Here is a 19,261-nt window from a genome sequence, read left to right on the forward strand (position 1 = left end):
TTGGAAATATCAGGAATAATGAGGTCATTTTACAATTGCAACAAATCTAGCTGGTTGGTAATAGTTTTATATTATTGTGTCTCTTTTAGATATATTGTCAAAAACAAAAAGCATCTCTTCCGAAAACACGACATCCAACATCAGGTGTCCTCTCTCTGTACTGACGAAAGCCTTAGTCGGACCATCAGCTGTCCGGTTACATCAGTTTATGCTCTCTCATTTTTGAGTGTTCACATATCTAAGACTGGAAACAGAGTTATTTCTGTCGGCACATTTCCTATGGGGTCTTCCTTGAGAAATTAACTACATTGTATATTATTGGAAGTCACCTTTGTTTACTAACACCACTCTGTCGGCAATGGGCTTTATTGAGTTTTGACACATGCCAATCGATATTTATATGTCTTGAGAATACTGTCTCTTATGCATTATTGTTATATGTTGTCTCATATGTTTTTGTTTTAAAAAGAATGGACCATTGACGTCCCCTGTTTTATCATGTATTAGAAAATAAAACTAAATATATTTTTGTAATACCAGCCTTTGCTTATATCTTGCGGTATATGTTTCACGCAAGACACCTATCACCTCATGTTAGCCTGAATTTCCAACTTATATGTTGACATCAATAGGTAGCTTGTTTTGGGATATCCTTTCTTGTCCATGTATTAAAGCCTGGACGGCCTCGAGGAGAGGTTGAGAAGAATTTGACAGAAAGGCTTCCAAAGCAGCTCTAAAAGGAACGGTTACTTAAGGGAACACTTTTGCAATTCTATTTGAAGACTCTAGGGGAAGAGAAACATGTTTTGGTTCCAATGGCCTTTTACCTTGGAGAACATTTTCATTGGAGTTATTATTTTGGTTTTGAGCACTTTTGCCACCATCAAGACAAAGACATGTCCTTGCACCCTTTGGTATTTTGTTTATAGTGGGATGGCCAGGATAGGACATTTTGGATACAAGGACTGATTATTAGTTACAGACTTCCTGACACAAACAGATCCTTCGTTTTTGCTTTGTAGGTAGGGAAATTCCGCTCTAGAATATGGGTAAATTGGCATTTCCCCAACCTCTTTTCAATGAATAAAATGCCTTGGTTTAAAAGTTAGAATACCCTGTGTCTGTCTCTCATTCCGGACCCCTCAAAATCCTAGTATCCATTAGTGCTAGTCCATGCCCACTCTCCCTTTGGCCATCCAGTATCCATTAGTGCTAGTCCATGCCCACTCTCACTTAGGACATCCAGTATCCATTAGTGCTAGTCCATGCCCACTCTCCCTCAGGGCACTCAGTATCCAGCAGTGCTAGCCGATGCCCACTCTCCCTCAGGGCACCCAGTGTCCAGCAGTACTAGTCCATGCCCACTCTCCCTCAGGGCACCCAGTATCCAGTAGTGCTAGTCCATGCCCACTCTTCCTCAGGGCAACCAGTATCCAGCAGTGCTAGTCCTTATCACCTCTGCATTATATTAGCGCCTTGCTGTATGCCTCCGCAGTGCTGGCTGTTTAAACTGCTTTTCACTACATTGGCACAGCCATGGCAGGGTGCTGGCAGGGCCTGGGTTACAAAAGGAACCTGTTTGCAGCTCTCATATGCTCGCCTCACCCCCTGTGCTTTGCCCCCAAAGAGAGCACCTCCCTGGCCAATCAGCTGACTGGAGCTCTGAGGCGTCAGGTTACCTGGAGGTCTGCTGTTGTCTGCATGATTTGCTAGCTTAGGAGAATCTAGTTGTGTGGGCCAGATACCTTATCCATTGTTTGGCCTGCAGTGGACTTCTAACAGGTTCAGGGTTTAATGCAGAAATGTCAGGCAGTAGTTCAGAATGTTGAGAGACTGCAACCAATTTCGGTTTAATCTGCACGCACTATGCATTTTTTTAAATCCCTTTGCCCCCTTTTTTCTTTTTACAGAAGAGAGCCATATTTATGCACTCGGTTATTGTTGTTGCGCGCAGAGCAAACCTAGCTCGCAAGCAGCAATGCACTTTACAATGGCAGGTTACCAGCACTGGACATGGCATTTTATACGGTAAGGCAGTACTGTAGGTGGCGGGAGAGCAGGTTATTCTTCCAGGAGGTATTGTTGAGAGAAGGACATTTTTAGGGTTGGGCAGAACTGTAGGAAGGTGGGGGCATTTCGAGCCTCTGCCGGGATAAAGTTCCAGAGGTTTTCGGGGCCTGGCAGGAGTAGGATTGCGTGCTAATCTTCTCTCTATATACTAGCGTAGACACCAACCTTTTGATAGTTTTGCTAATCGAGGCACAAGAGCTTCCAGATGTGTGACGTTTAGCTACCAATATTGTGTTTTTGCAAACCTGATTCTGTTTCAATTTCTTATATTATCAGGTTTTTTTTTCATGTTGCTTGGGGCATTTTGTGGAAGAGTGCACACCCCCAAACAGATTAAAAGAAGTATATGACATACATTACTCACTGTAATTGTATATCTGATGATTGTATCTGCTTAGATTCACATGTGTGCATATAGTCTGACATCTAGTGGTAATTGCAGAACATTGTATCTTTTTTTCAAAGATCGAAAAGGGGACGCCGGGGTTGTAACACTATCCCTAACATGACGTGTAGTGTACCCAAAATCCCTCATGCATCAAGGTCCCACCAGTTTTTCTTCTGCCGTGAGGTAGCCTTACAGAATGCGTGAGTGAGTACAGAAGAGAGGTGTAAGATGCCTATGTTCATTCTACTCCAAGAGAGGAGGAAGTTTGGGCGCACATGAATCTAAGCAGATCAAATCATCAGAACTACAATTACGGTGAGTAATGTATGTCTTCTGATGCCTGTGAATCTGCCTAGAATCATATGCTGTGCATAGACTAGCGAGCAGTGCCTGGAGATTGTGGTGGGATGTCTGAAGGAAAAATAGCAAAGATGTCTTAGCACCGCTTGTCCCACCTGAGAATCAAACAGAGTGTGTGTCTAAGCAGTAGTGTTGGGTAAAAGTGTGAACAGAACTCCAGGTTGCTGCTTTGCAAATGGAATCTAGAGGAACATTTGCAATGAATTCTATGATAGCCCCCGTTCCACGAGTAGAGTGAGATCTAGGCATAAAGGATAGATCTCACTTGGCAAGAGTGTAACACAGTATGATGCAATTTACAATCCACTTGGAAATAGCTGATTTAGAGACAGGGTTGCCTTCTCTACATCTGCCACAGAGACAAAGAAATGGTTTGTCTTTCTCAGTGGCTTTGTCTTCTCAAGGTAGTAAATTACTGCCCCCCTCACATCCAGTGTGTGGAGGCTTCTTTCTGCCACAAAAGTGGGAAGTTCAATGATGGATTCACATGGAACATGGAGTTGAATATAGGCGCAAAGCGTGGGTGTGCACGCAAAACCACCTTCTTTTTGTGAATAGTCACAAAGGGGATCTTGAACTGAAAGGGCCTGCAGTTCACCAACTCTCCTTAACGCGGCAATGGCCACTAGAAGGGCAGTCCTGTAGGTGAGGGGCTTAAGGCTAGCCTTGTGCATGTGCTCAAAGGGAGGCCCCATTAGTCTGGTAAGGACAACAATCAACTCACATCCGGGAGTTGGGTTGGAAATAGGGGGATGATTCTCTTCATCCCTTCAATGAAAACCTTAATGACAGGAATCTTCCACAATAAAACCTTGCTCTGGGATGTAGTGTATGCAGAGAGTGACCAGGTGGACCTTCAAGGAATTAGGAACAAGCACCGAGTCTAATAGGTGAGTTAGATAAAGGACAATATTTTTAGGTGAGCAGTCAATGGGATGGACGTTTTTGGTATTGCACTAGATAACAAAGCGCTTCCACTTGTTGAAGTAGCAGTGACTGGTGTTGGGCTTTTGTGCTTCCCTGAGTTATGTCCATGCATCTCTGAGGGGGTTGAAGGTGCCCAAACTCTATGTCTGGAGCCAAGCTTCTAAGTTGAGTGTTTGGGAGCATGGATGCAATGTGTCCCTCTGGTTCTGAGACAGCATGTTGTACGAACATGGCAGTTTACTGGGAGGGGAGACATACATTGCCATGAGATGGCAGACCCAAGGCTGGCAGGCCCACATTGGGGCCACCAGGATTATTGTGACTTGTTCCTGGTGCATCTTGCGGGCTATCCTGCTGAGAAGGGGAAATCGGGGGGAAAAGCATAGGCAAATCTCCTGGACCATGTTATCCAGAGACCCTTCCCTTTGGAGAGATTCTATAGGTACCTGAAAGTGTAATCTGGGCAATGGACGTTCTCCAGGGTTGCGAACAAGTCGATCTCTGGGAAGCCCCATTCTGAAAAGACATTGAGTATAATGTGTTCTTGTAACCACTACTTGTGCTCCACGGGTAGGGGGGGAAGTCTCTGCTGAGTATGTCTGCCAGAAGAATGAGTTCCCCTGGAACAAGTGGTGAGAGGAGGAACATGTGTTTGAGGGCCCACTTCCAGACGTTCTTGGACAGTCTGGATAGCCCTAGATCGCGAGTGTCCCGTTTGTTCAGCTAGTACATGGCCATGGTATGGTCTGTAAAGACTAGAACGGTCTTCCCCTGAAGGTGTGCCTGGAAGGTTTTCAGGACTTTGAACACTGCCAGCAGTTCCAACAGGTTGATGTGATTAGATGCTACTGATGGAGACCAAACTCTGTGCACCGACTGTTGATGGAGGTGAGCCTCCAGCCCCGATAGAGATGCGTCCGTAGTGAGAGTGACCTCTACTGCGGGGGTGGTGAAGGTTTTCCCCTGCAGAAGGTTTTACCTTGACCACCACTGCAGAGACCAAACAAGGGCTGGTGAAAACCACTATATCGTCCCACTGGCCACTGGCCTGACAACATTGGCGCAAGGGCCACTCCTGCATGGGGCGCAGGCACAGACGAGTGTGAGGAAATAGGAAGACACAGGAAGCCATGATCCCAAACAGGCGCATGGCCCTCGAAACAGTTACCCAGTGACCGGCTACATAGTGAGGGACCTGGAACAGCATGTTTTGGACCCTGTTGTTGGAGGGGAAGACGAGCCTGTCTTCTGTCTGAATCAGGGCCCCATAAAATGTTTGGCTTGACTGGGGACTAGACTGGATTTCTTCTCGTTGACAGAGAATCCTAGGTTAAACAGGAGATCTACTGTCTTCTGGGTATTCTCCAGGCATGTCCCGTATGAGTCCCCTGTTATGAGCCAGTCATCGAGGAGGGAAATACGGGGATGAAATTGCTGCGCAGGTGAGCTGCCGCTACCTTTGTAAACACCCTCAGGGCTGAGACAATGCCAAAAGGGAGAACATTGAACTGATAGTTCATGTCCTCTATCATGAACCAGAGATATTTTCTGTGCACTGGCAAAATTGAAATATGATAGTATGCCTCTAATGTCCAATGTGGCCATGTAATCCCCCTGCTGCAGCAGCTTGATAACTTCCTGCAGGGTTGTCCTCCTCAACTTTTGTGGTTTGGCATACCTGTTAGCAAGACGCAGATCTAAAACAGGGCGCATGGTGAGATCCTTTTTGGGTACAAGGAACTACACCAAATAAATATGCTTGTTTAGCTGGAGAAGAGGGACGACTTTAATGGTACCCTTTTCCAGCAGCATCTGAACTTCTTCCAACAGGATGCGCAAATGGTCTGATGACAGGAGTCTTCTTCTGGGTGGATGGTAGCAGGGTGGTCGGTGGAACTCGATACAGTACCCGTGGGCGATGGTCTTAAATATACACTGATCTGCCGTGATCCCCTCCCATGAGTGGGCTAATAATGTTAGACGTCCCCCGACTGGGGAAGTGTGGGAGGGGACCCGTACCGACAAGTCACTTGGAGGCACAGGCCCTGGGAATCTATAGAAGCAGAGTTTCTGCCTCTGCCCTTACCCAGACGAAAGCCTCTTTGTTGGGATTGGAAGTTGCTGGATGAGCCCTGTCCGGTAGCCCAGTTGGAAACTCCCGAGCCATATTGTGCATGGGGAGAGCGGGAGAAGGACTGGCCAAGAAAGGACAGGTGGGTGTTGGAGCTGCCGCATTGGACAAAGAGTTTAGCCGAGATCTGACTGAGGGACTGGAGGGTCTTGTGCTCTTTTTTAGCTGTCTCCAGGGGTTCATCAACCACCGCCTTCCTGAAGAGGTTGCCCGACTCCACTGGCTTGTTGACTAAAGAAGCCTGAGTCTCTGGGTTGAACCCTGAGTTTTTTTAACCAGGAGCGGCATTTGAGCAGGGACCCTGGGCAGTGGTACGCCCCGCAGTTTCGGCAGAGTACAGAGTGTTCTTGAGGATATTCTGGGTGACCTGTCTGTCCTTTGTAACCACTGCTAGCAGGCAGGTTTTCGTAGGTTCCCGGACATCCTGAAGGCCATCCTGAACAAAGCCACATTGAACATTGCTATAGCTCACGAGTGGCGTGGTGTTGCCAATCCTGGTGGAATACGCAGCAAAGGCGGTAATACGCTTGCCAAGGGCATACAAGTTTTTGCAGTCCTTGTCTGGAGAATATTCTGATGAGGACAGCAGTACCCATGCCCTCTTGCGAGTAGTGGTGACAACCATGGAGTCGGGGCAGCGAGTGGGTCAGAGACAGCCAGACGAACATTTATTTCTAAAGGCTGGGTGGCCAAGGCCACACGGTCATCAGTCACTGAGCAACCCGAGATGGAACACCGGCAGACAGGACCAAGCATCAACAGCCGTCAAAGTAGTCGAGGGCAATCGAACCAGCAACAAGCAGTGGAATTATCGACAATGGAAATGCAATATAAACTCTTACAAGCTCTGCAGTGTGTGTGACCAACGAGGTAGTTGGAAAAAACAATCTTGCGGGAGCTCGACGCATGAGGGATTTTGGGTACACAGCACGTCGGGTTAGGGATAGTGTTACAGTCACGCCCAGGTCGACGTCCCTTTTCGATCTTCAAAAGAAAGATGCAATACTCCGCAATTACCACTAGTTGTCGGACTATATGCACAGCATGTGATTCTAAGCAGATTCACAAGCACCAGAACTATATATAGATGGGAAAGTGTGTATGTTCAGGGTTTGCTCCAGCTCCATAACAGTTGGTGGGCTGACATGTTGGCCCCCGCTCTCATAGTTGGGCATTATGGGCTCGGGGGTTGCGGGCATGTCTCTGCATTCATTAAATGTAAAGCGGGAGACACATATAGACATTCCGAAAAGCTTGCTTTACAAAATGCGAGCAAGTCGTCGCCACTATTTTGTAACTCAAGCTTTTCAGAATTCTTTCTTTCAATGTAGAACCAGTTACTCAAGCATGCATTCCTACTGAGCATGCGATGCAAACTGCATATTGTGCCAAATGCATCTATCAGAATATTCACCATAACTGCAAAATGTGTGAAAAGTATGAGACATATATACAGCTTTGGGCCAGTTTACTGTTCAGGCTTGGGCTGACTGGTTGAGCAAAGGATGACTTCCAGCTGCCTAAATCGGGTGCATATATCGCACAGCATTCCGGAGAATCGCAGTTAGCTACTGAGGCGATCCTCATCTTTGGGCCTCGGGTCTCCACAGAATGGTGCTGTGCCAGAGCAAAGCGCCGTCTTGTTCCAGCCCAATTCCTTCCGTGCAGTGGCCTCATTTTGCTGATGTGTATTGATTGAGGTTTTCCAATGCAACCTGGCCAGTTGGAGTATGCCGTTCTTAATTGTTATTTCTGTGCTCAAATCGCAACACTTTAGGAAGGCGAGGACTCGAATAGACCAAATAAAATCCTCAGAACCGTTTCATAAATGCAGTCAAAGCATTGCTTGGCAGAACATGGTTAAGCATTGTCAAATCAAAGGTTGTTCATGTTTACCGGCCCCTTTTAGTATCTGCGTCAGAACATCAAACGGTACTTCCTCTCCGTTTGCGATGGCCCGCTTCCGGCGTGCAATGCATTCTTCTCCTGTGCGCCGGAGCAGTCGTGCACTTTCCCGCACCTCCTTTACATATGCTCGTTTTCCTGGCATGTACTGAAATCAGAATACACGGGAAGAGGTTTGTATATTTCACAATGCAGAATTGTAGATATTTTCCCACCCAACAGCAACATTAATTTCCCAGTCCATAGTTTGAAAATGCGGGAGGTTCCAGGAGCTCACCACTAGCCATAGCTCTCAACTCACACGCTTTTGGCGGGTGTCACCCGCCTTCTAAACAGCTGACTCACCCGCCAAGGCTCCTGCATGCCCATTCATTTCAATGGGCCTCTCACCCGCCAAAAATAAAATCGGGTGTTTTCACCCGCCTTTGTGACACAAATGGTTGAGAGCTATGCCACTAGCTGTAGGCGATGAAACACGTACACGTACAAACATAACCACACATCACTTCCCCAACTCCCATGGACGTCATTTGGGGGTAGCTAGATATACCAGCTGCTACCCCAGGCAATCTCCTTGGTCCCCCAGGCATTGCCTCTGAGACCCCAGGCCTACTGGCCCTCAAACTTTGATGCCAAAACGCAATGTATTGCTCACTGAAAATACACAGTTGGCCTAAAATAAAATACTTGGCACTCTAAGTGGATTAAGTCCCATACCTCTTACAAAAAGTATGACTGTTCAATGTAGATTTGGCACTTGCCTTGACACCCTCAGAATAATGGCTGTGTACATAGCTGTATTGCAATGTAAACATTGTGTGTGTGCGTGAGTCGGTTTGTGTGTGCGCTCACCTCTGCGATTGCAGTTTACGTTAGTGTGATGTTTTAGGTCTTATGCGTGATACCGGAGCAGATATTTCTCGATGCTTGTGTACATGTTAGAAAATTCACTTTGTATGCAGTATGTAGCAATGCATGTGGATAGTTCAGTGAACTAAGTGATGACCACTAGCTATTGTGGCGCTCCTGCAGCCCATCACAGAAATTCATACTCGTTCAACCCAAATAGGCTTTAAGATTTCTTTTGTATTCTCATATTCATTTAGAATGTGGTTTGATGCTTCACCTATCTGCTTTAAGAACTGTGTCTGCAAGAAACAACATAATGCAAACATACGTGTAGGTTGGTGAAAATAGTATATGATCTATTCTTTCTGTTACCAGGATTATCAGAGCATATTTTATTGGTGTTATGCTCTGAAGCTTGATAGCCTGACATCACCCAACCATGGGGATACTAATTGATGCCTTTATCATACTGTGAAGGCGTCATGAAGTAAGACACAGACAAAAGATTCACTTTTGTGCAAAATGGTTTGTTCTTCTTACATGTATGGATGGATGGATGGATGGATGGATGAAGGTCTACCCTGCCACACCTAAAGAAATCTAAGGATAGTCTGTGTCATTAAGTTCAACTCAAAAGTCTGTCTGTGTCCAAAACATATACTTGCCCTCACAACTAACACATATACAATGTGTAAGGATGTCAGCAACAAAGGAAACACTGTTCCTATATAAAGTTCCAAGCTTCTTCCAGCTCCTGGCTTGCTTTTCAGCTTCTCCTTTCCAAAGTTCAAAACAGTTCCAATAGCCTCAGGTTTCCCTTCACCAAGTTCAAAACAACCCCCAAAAGCCGCAGGGTTCCCTTCTCCAAGTTCAACACAGTTCACAAAGTCTTTGGGTTCCTTCCCTTCCCCAAGAAGGCAGCTCTTCCAGCTTCAAAAGCACAATCCATTCAAATCTTACAGCTTTAAACAATTCCAGTTCAACTGTGTAACTATTCAGGTTTTTCAATAATTTCACATAGATTGTTCCTTTCTTCAATAACTTAAGCACTTATTATTGTTATTGTTATTGTTATTTTGCACTTATATAGCGCCTTATATACCATTGGTATGGTCTGAAGGCGCTGGTAGGTTGAACGCCCTTGGGAACCGAAGTTCAGATCAGTAGAGAGAGAACGGAGAGTCAAAAAGGTGCATGTGAGCACCGGGTATGTGTGCAGCTCGTGCGGTACTCGTGTAATAGCTGCTTCTTAGCGGTAGATGTGGTGGTTTAGAGATCAGGAGAATGTGTTCGTTCTGGCAGGATTTATCCGGAACGGATGTGGCTGCGTTAGGCCTGAGGAAAACGCCTGGCTGGGGGTGTGATACCAGCAGTGTTTACATAGAATGATGTGGAGTAAGCGGCGGATGTTGGTATGAGAACAGTTATACCGAATGGTGTCATAGTATCTCTGTGTTCTAGTTGAGTGGTGATGTAAGGCGAGAGTAAGCGTGGTGGTGTGATATGATGGGTTATATGCTCTTTCAATGAGCACACTTCTAAATGCAACTTTCCCAGAGAGGGTACTGGGCGAACTTCTAAATTCAATTTTTCATAGCAAGGCTACTGGGCGAACTTCTAAATACAATTTTCCACAGAGAGGTTTATTGGGCACACTTCTAAATTCAATTTACCAGAGAGGCTAGTGGGCAGAGGGCTATTGGGTACACTTCTAAATGCAATTTTTACAGAGCGTCTACTGGGCATACTTCTAAATTCAATTTTCCAGAGAGGCTATTGGGCACACTTCTAAATTCAATTTTCTAGAGAGGCTATTGGGCACACTTCTAAGTGTAGCTTTCCAGAGTGTCTATTCGATACACTTCTATAATCAACTTTCACGATGCTATTGGGAACACTTCTAAATGCAACTTTCACAGCGTGGCTATTGGGCACACTTCTAAAGCAGCTTTCATAGAGGATATTGGGCACACTTTTAAATTCAATTTTCCACAGAGAGGCTACTGGGCGCAGTTGTATAATCAATTTTCAAAAGGCTATTGGGAGCAGCTCTAAATTCAATTTTCTCCAGAGGCTATTGGGCACACTTCTAAATGCATTTTTTTTTTTTTTTTTTACAGAGCGTTTATTGGATGCGCTTCTATAATCAACTTTCACAGAGGGCATTGGGCACACTTCTAAATGCCACTTTCATAGCGAGGCTATTGGGCACATTTCTAAATTCAAATTTTCCACAGACAGGCTACTGGGCGCACTATTAAAATCAGTTTTCCAGAGAGGCTATTGAGAAGACTTCTAAATTCAATTTACCAGAGAGGCTATTGGGCACACTTCTGAAATCACAGCGAGGTTATTGGGCACACTTCTAAATGCAACTTTCCAGAGTGTCTATTGGGCACACTTCTAAATGCAACTTTCACAGAGGGTATTGGGCACACTTCTAAATTCGATTTACCAGCGAGGCTGTTGGGCACATTTCTAAATTCACGGAGAGGCTATAGGGCACACTTTCTAAATGCAACTTTCACGTGCTAACAATCACAGTTCCATCTAGATGCGACGCAGGCCAATATTTACAATTCCATCTAAGAGTGGACATGCTAACATTCACAATTCCATCTAAGTGTGGACATGCTAACATTCACAATTCCATCTAAGAGTGGACATGCTAACATTCACAATTCCATCTGAGTGTGGACATGCTAACATTCACAATTCCATCTAAGTGTGGACATGCTAACATTCACAATTCCATCTAAGTGTGGACATGCTGACATTCACAATTCCATCTAAGAGTGGAAATGCTGACATTCACAATTCCATCTAAGAGTGGACATGCTGACATTCACAATTCTATCTAAGAGTGGACATGCTGACATTCACAATTCTATCTAAGAGTGGACATGCTGACATTCACAATTCTATCTTAGAGTGGACATGCTGACATTCACAATTCTATCTAAGTGTGGACATGCTAGTATTATGGCACTCTATGTTATTGGTAGGTAAGATAGAGTGACAGAGGTTTTCTGGAGTAGAGTGAATGCTCTATTCCCCATGCCACACTCACGGTTTTTGTTGGTGTCTGGCTTCCTTGGCGTCCCCTGCGGACACCTGCAGACACATCTTGGAGCCGCCAATGTAGGAGCCGTCCTTGGCCTTCGGGCCCTTAGCCGCAGGGGGCTGCCGGGCAGAGGGCTGCCCACGGGATTTCGGATTTGTCTGTCAAGTGGCCAATCACGGTGGGGGGTGGGAAAATAACAATCGGAAAGCTGGTCGGGATCAAGGCAGCCTATCGGGGCTGGTGGGAGGGAGCGAGGGCGGGCACAAGGGGAGGCAGGAAAGACGCGGGGAAAGACGCGGCCTGCACTGTGGGATATGGAGGGGCTGGGGGCTCTAAAGTGGTAACAGGCAGTGGATTCAAGGCCTAAGGAGGCTGGGGGGCTCACCCACTCACCTGCACGGCCCGGATGGAAGTGGCGTGCAGGTCGAGGTGGGAGCAACACACGGAAATCAAGGCAGCCTATCAGGGCTGGTGGGAGGGAGCGAGGGCGGGCACAAGGGGAGGCAGGAAAGACGCGGGGAAAGACGCGGCCTGCACTGTGGGATATGGAGGGGCTGGGGGCTCTAAAGTGGTAACAGGCAGTGGATTCAAGGCCTAAGGAGGCTAGGGGGCTCACCCATTCACCTGCACGGCCCGGATAGAATCAGGGGAGGGGGCGGGCTGGGAGGCGGGTCGGGAGGGGAAGAGAGAGCGCGGGGGCCGGGACAAGTTACGGTGCACGCAGGTGCAGGGGGCCTCTACAGCGGCTGGATGGAGTCAGGATGAGGGCCCAGAAGGGTCTTGGGTGTGCTGCATTCACCTCGATGCGTCCAGATGGAAAGGGCTGCCCTGGACGGAGCAGTGATGAAGGGAGGGATGGGCGGGGATATGGAGGGGCTGGGGGATCTAAAGTGGTAACAGGCAGTGGATTCAAGGCCTAAGGAGGCTGGGGGGCTCACCCACTCACCTGCACGGCCCGGATGGAATCAGGGGAGGGGGCGGGCTGGGAGGCGGGTCGGGAGGGGAAGAGAGCGCGGGGGCCGGGACAAGTTACGGTGCAGGGGGCCTCTACAGGGGCTGGATGGAGTCAGGATGAGGGCCCAGAAGGGTCTTGGGTGTGCTGCATTCACCTCGATGCGTCCAGATGGAAAGGGCTGCCCTGGACGGAGCAGTGATGAAGGGAGGGATGGGCGGGTCGGGGGTGGGAGCTGGACTAGGGAGGGGTGGTGGGGCGGGCTGGGAGGCGGGCGGGCGAAGGATGCCGGAAGGGAGAGGCAGGGAACCACGGGGCAACGCGGGGCCGGGGGGGAGAAAAATACAACAAGGCACGCGGAATGGGGTCGCGGATGGGGGCGCACTCACCTGCTCCTCAGATGGAAAGAGGAGTAGGTGCAGTGGCGCGGGTCGCTAGACCCAGCAAGGCTAAACTTGGTGACCAATCAGGGTTGGGGGGCGGGCTGGGAGGCGGGCGGGCGAAGGATGCCGGAAGGGAGAGGCAGGGAACCACGGGGCAACGCGGGGCCGGGGGGGGGGGAGAAAAATACAACAAGGCACGCGGAATGGGGTCGCGGATGGGGGCGCACTCACCTGCTCCTCAGATGGAAAGAGGAGTAGGTGCAGTGGCGCGGGTCGCTAGACCCAGCAAGGCTAAACTTGGTGACCAATCAGGGGTGGGGGGGCGTTCTGGGAGGCGGGCGGGCGAAGGATGCCGGAAGGGAGAGGCAGGGAACCACGGGGCAACGCGGGGCCGGGGGGGAGAAAAATACAACAAGGCACGCGGAATGGGATCGCGGATGGGGGCGCACTCACCTGCTCCTCAGATGGAAAGATTTTCCCTCGATCCTTCCAAGTAACGATTACTCGGTCTAGGCGCAGTTGTCAGACCACACGATCCACCTATTACAGGTCAGCCAACCAATAACCCTTTGCACTTTGTTAGACCAATATGTTCTCTTTGGACTTTCTTGCCCACGCAAGCTTTCGCTCTGAACCTGTGTCATTAGTCAGTACTCAATTCTGCTTCTCTTTAACAGTCTCTTGGCTTTGCCACAATGTGCTTGGACACGCATGCTTTTCCGATTCTGCTTAACACCACTTGTATCTCATACAGGTTTTCTTTCTTTTAAACTTGTTTTCTGACTCCACATTCATTCAGTTCTGTTTTTCCTTGGCAGTCTCTCAACTATGCCACAACATGAATTTCACACAACTCACTCTGGTGTTTATTTCTTTCCACTTCCTTGCTTTCACATTGTCCATTAGTGCTGATCACTTGCTTTCAGTTTAGTTAATAAGTGCTTATTACTGGCTTTCATTTTATGAATACATTCACATTGTCATTCAATGCTTATTACTTGTATGTACTGCATTCAAAAACGCACATCCTTTCACTGGCGCAGTATTTTCTTATACTTTTTTATCTTTTCTTTATATTCAATAATACTTGTGGTTGTTCAAAAGTACTTTGCAGCGTGTTTGGTATTCAAAATTCTTCTTTCAGTTTTCAAACCCAATTATTATACTTTTCTATTCGATCAGCAATTCCATCTGCCCAATTCCAGCCGATAGAGGGCCCTGCTATGTGTGTTTCCTTTCTTTCACTCACCGGTGTGCAGCCGCTCCTCTGGGCATCTTCCTCCTCCTCTCCGGCTATTTCTCGCTTCCCTTGTGCTTGCCAGGAGCTCTGGGCGACTAGCGCTCACCGCCTTCGAATTTTGATGCAGCGCTCTGCGGCAATCTTGAGTCTTCTGTGTCCCACAGCTCCGGCTGTGGACACATGGCACAGGGGACTGCAGGTGTATAGATCGTCTTGTGACCCGTTCAGGCCCCAGCATCTCTCTCAACTCTCTGCAACACACAACGTTCATTTTGCTAGCCCCTCTCCAGCGTGCTCCACATCTGGTTGCTGCGTCCTTCTCACTAGGCAGGTTTCTCCCTCTCACATTGTATGCACCAGTAGCCTCTTAATTGGTTGCAGGTTCAAGTCCTTTGTATGACCATAGTTGAATCTATTAGTGAGACAGGCCCTTGTAATAGTATTCCTCCCTAGTCCTCTTCCTAGTCCTCGTCTCAGTAGCAATGTGGTGTGAATTGAATGATTTTGGGACAGTTTGGGTTGTGAAAGAGGAAAAGACTGAATGGAAGGATGGCCAATTCCCAGTTGTTTCTTCCGTCTTGTTATGGCTCTGATATTTCTATGTATGAACAAGAGGAGGTCGATGTGGGTTTAAATGATCCATAGAAGGAGCTGTCCTAGTTGATCCCGTCCTTGTTCCTCTATAATGATGGTATTTCCGAGGGTCATTTCGGAAGGAAGGAGGAGGGGTTGACAGTACCCCATAAAGACTTCTGGGACTGAAGGTTCATTGTGAAAAGGGAATGGGGATATCGTGTCTCACTTAAGGACATCCTCTCTCCATTCCCCAAATCTCCTCGACTCAGGTGATCCTCCCATGCATATCCACTCCCAAAGTTGGGATCCAAAAGTGATGGCCTTTCCCTGGCCAACTGAGCAGAGGGTGTTGGGGAAAAGGAAGTGAGAATGCCATTAGGTTTCTCACAATACATAATTCAATACATAATCATTCAATGGATACTAATATATGTCATCCATTACACATTTTAAATGTTTAAAAACACATGCAATGTTTAAAAACCATATAATACAGACAATTTACATCTAAAAACAAAACGATATTTGGGCACAGACTGTTTGATTGCGCAATCAAGGAGTTCCTTCGTAACCATGCACGATAGACAAATCTTGCCACAAAATATGCATCATTAATGATTTCAGTTGATTGAAGGCCTAATTAATGCCGGTAGGTTGCACTGACCAGCCTATACCCTGGAGCCCACTGGCACACACAGGCTCTCTGCCAATCAAGAGGCCAACCTGTTCCACATACACTGCAGGTTTTCTACACACTTAAGATTGGAGTATAACTCCTTCAGATTATAGCGGTCTAAAACATAACTATTTCACTCAGTAGCTGCCCGTGAACCCATCTAACTGTTGTAGCCTTCACCCGCAAACCACCTAGACTCTTTACTGCTGCCACTGACGGATAATGTTTTATCCTGATGCTCAGTTACTTAAAGCCAGCCTCCTCACCTGCCAAAACCTGGGAAGTGATTGGGAACTGTGTCACCTTCCCACAACAGAGCCCATATTGGAAACAAACTGTACAGATCACACTTTCTCAAAAGTGCACAAAAGCAATACATGCATGAAAAGGGATTTTCTTTGCACCCCTGCAAATTCCAGTGCAAAACTGCACTGCACCAGTGGAAAACTTCTATTGGCATGATTGGTGGGTGCGTCAGCCAATCAGGTTGCTCGAACCCCAGCTGAATCTAAAGATCCGCACAGCGCCGCATGTGCTGCCGCCTCCTTTCCTGCCTCCCACCCCAGCTCAAACCCCACAACACCCAATCTCCTTACCTTAATGCAGCTTCCCACAGGCCCGCACCACCCAGCTTCCTCCTTCAGCCATGGAAATTAAGAGTGGCATGGAATGGAGCCCCGCATTTCATTTCCATGACAACCATCTCCCGGGCTGCAGTGAACGAAGCAGCGCAGCCGTTTTTGTAATTATTGCTATTAGCACCTCGAGGGTTTGCCTCAGGACGCAGTGGGCTTCACCGGCCTGGTAACTGCACCGGGACCTGGTGTTAAGGCCTTCGCGATGGCCTATCACTTGGGGCTGGGGCCGTTACTGGCAAGTGAAGCCCACCAAATGGTAGATTATTGCTATAATAAAGCCTCAGTACATGGCAACACACAATAGGAGGATGGCCCTAACCAGGACTGCGGAACACACAGCAAACGCCTAGCACAGGTCTGCAAGACACAGGGATTTCAAGACTGATCTTCTGTTCTTCGTCCCTGCCTCCTTTTAAGTGCTACACCAAACACCATCTTTGGGACTAATCTATTCTCTAGGTCTTCCACTATTTCTATCCCCTCCACAAAGCGCTGCAAGGTAGCCAAACGGTTTGGCAAGGCTTAAAATAGAATAAGACAATAAAAACACTTGACTCCATTAATGGGAGGACCTTTCTCCGAAATCCAGGAAAAGCTGGCAATGTTGTGGTTCAAGCAATTTGCATGAATACAAAAAACATTTTTGGAAGACACAGTAAAGGACAAGTTTATGATTTCTGACAATTCAGAACATGGAATATAAATAGAAACTAAAGAAAGACTTGTTTATACTTTGTTTCGTCATACTCAACCTGGGCTGGATTGACTATAAATATGCAGAAGGCAAGATTTGTTGGGACCTCATTAAGCAGATTAGAAAACGTGCTGCACCCTTCAGAAAATTGTTAAGTGTTAAATGGGTGTCTTTCCAGGGGCTAGGAGCGTAAAGAGGGTGGGCCACAAGGCCTCCTGGGCAACCCTTATGCTTGAGAAGGATAGGCTTGATGCAATTTGGGCATTCATTTGCAAAACCTTATGTTAGTGGCAGAACAATTGTCTATTTTACACAACATAATGGGAGTGCAAGCATTTGCAAATGCAGACACATTAATAAGTGCTTCGGAATCTTCTACATGCCTACTGCAAGGTTTATGGTCATGTTATCGCGGGGCTCTGTGGATCGTGGTTTATTCAGCGCTGTGAACCTGCCTCCCGTCCTTTCTGCTAACTTCAACTTGACGCCTCGGCCCTGCACCCTCTTTTTTCACGTTCCCTCTGCCCCTGATGGCTATTTTTTTTCTTTATTTCTCCATCGCTGCTGTGCTGCTGCTGGCCTACCTTTGAATAAGTGTACACTGTCCGCAGAGCCCTGGAAGAAGGCTATGGCCATGCCATAAACCGTTTTTGTTTCGATTCTTAACCCTTCCTCTTCCCATGGGTTGCCGCACTCCCAGTAAAGCAAGAGAGTTGCATTAAAATGCCCTGCGATGTTCATGAGCGCATCAATATGGGCCACTTCCTACTGCAGTGTCTCGTCTAACCTTGAACACAAACATGCATAAGGGGACATAATCTTCTTGGGATGGCTCCTCAGGGGCCGGAACTGGCGATTTCCATCTGGAGAGATGTTTGCCGTTAGTCACCATTGCCAGCCAAGCACCTCTGCCAAAGCTCCTCCCACTTCCCAGTCTCACTGACATACTGAAGGAGGAACCTGCACTGCTTATCCTCTTACCCCGTTTTGAGGTGAAACGGGTCAGATATACTCCTCACTGACACCACGATGCTACTCATCCTGGCTATAGCGATTCCCCCTAAAGTCTGAACTTTTATCATAAAGTGATTCAGCAGTTCTGGGCTTTCGCATGCCTCACAATTCGCAGAAATGACTCTACCCATATTAAACTCCCATCCTTTCAAACCTGCATGGCCCTCTCTTAGGCGATTCAAGACAGTTTCCTCTCTGCGTGCCATCTCGGCATGCCCTTCACATCTCTTACACTGAACCTTCCTTTGTACTGGGTACATTTGCCTCCCCTTCCTGCTAGTATTCCATCTTCTTTGACATTCGCCCTTAACTCAGCCTTCTAGCTCTTCCCCTAGGTCCGTGTGTAGGGGAAAAAGTAGAAAAGTAGGAAAAATTGATAGGTGTTGAAGAGATACTTAGAAGGGAAAGCTTGTCTGGCAAGCTTTCTGATCAACAAGTTTGCCAAATATGTGCTGTAAGGAAGGCATGGTATCAAACAGTGAAGACAGACACAAGTGATCACAGTTCAAGGGTGTTTAAGATGGGAGCAAGCTTCGACCATCAAACAATAATAAGGCCGTCCTAGTGGTGTCTTTGTCAAATAAAAAGAGCCTATACTAAAAAGAAAAACTACTGCCAATCCTTAAGCTAAATACAAAAAGAAGTGTGGGATAATATTCCTAAGAAAGAAGGAAGCGTTCACGAATAATAAGTCAGGATGTGGTAGTTGGGGTCTCCCTTCCCTACGTTTTCAGCACAGGACAAGGCAAGTCTTGGGAGCACAGCACACGCTCCAGGTTTCCCAGCACAAGCTAACAGTTCCAGTTTCATCAATCAGGACCTTCTTGGGTTAAGTCTCTTTTATACAAAATTATAAGTTATTCACCATAGTGACTAACGTACTCTTAGTCCATAGCCCCCTTTCCTCCATAATGTAGGGGCCTCCCTTCCAAGGGATGGGCGACAGAAACGTTTTCACCATAAAAAAAATCTTCCCCTTTAAATTTAGAGGCACCCAGGGGCGCGGCCCAGGGAGCATGTGCTGCCCTGCCTCCGCCCTCCGGCGCCACACCTCAGTCCATTGATGCATCGACAATAGATTTAACATTGCCTAAGGACACCAGTATTATCAGGGGGAAGGTTGGTGGGACGTATGGAGGAAAGGGGACTATGGACTAAGAGTACATTAGTCACTACGGTGAGTAACTTATAATTACTCTTACGCCCCGTCCCCTTTCCTCCATACTGTATGGGCGATTACAACTGATTGTAGCCCCAGGATCGAGAGGAGACCCTCCTTAAGCAAATAGGTTCCTGAGAACCGCCTGTCCGAAAGCGGCATATGATCTAGAGCTCGCATCCAAATAGTAATGCTTGCAGAAAGTCGAGGGGGAGGCCCAAGTGGCCGTCCTGCT

General features: G+C 47.3%; 1 protein-coding gene across 2 annotated transcripts in view; it reads right to left on the minus strand.

Moving 5' to 3' along the window:
• The window catches only part of LOC138526940 (cholesterol 24-hydroxylase-like), a 524,604-nt gene that overhangs the window by 134,196 nt on the left and 371,147 nt on the right, over nt 1-19,261 (minus strand). For both annotated transcript variants that reach the window (XM_069637830.1, XM_069637831.1), the window contains one exon: nt 7,773-7,929. In XM_069637830.1, coding sequence (XP_069493931.1) covers nt 7,773-7,929 — 157 coding nt within the window. The remainder of the gene's footprint in view (nt 1-7,772; nt 7,930-19,261) is intronic.

This window comes from Ambystoma mexicanum, chromosome 14, assembly GCF_040938575.1.
Source record: "Ambystoma mexicanum isolate Mex_15411 chromosome 14, UKY_AmexF1_1, whole genome shotgun sequence".
Classification (NCBI taxonomy): domain Eukaryota; kingdom Metazoa; phylum Chordata; class Amphibia; order Caudata; family Ambystomatidae; genus Ambystoma; species Ambystoma mexicanum.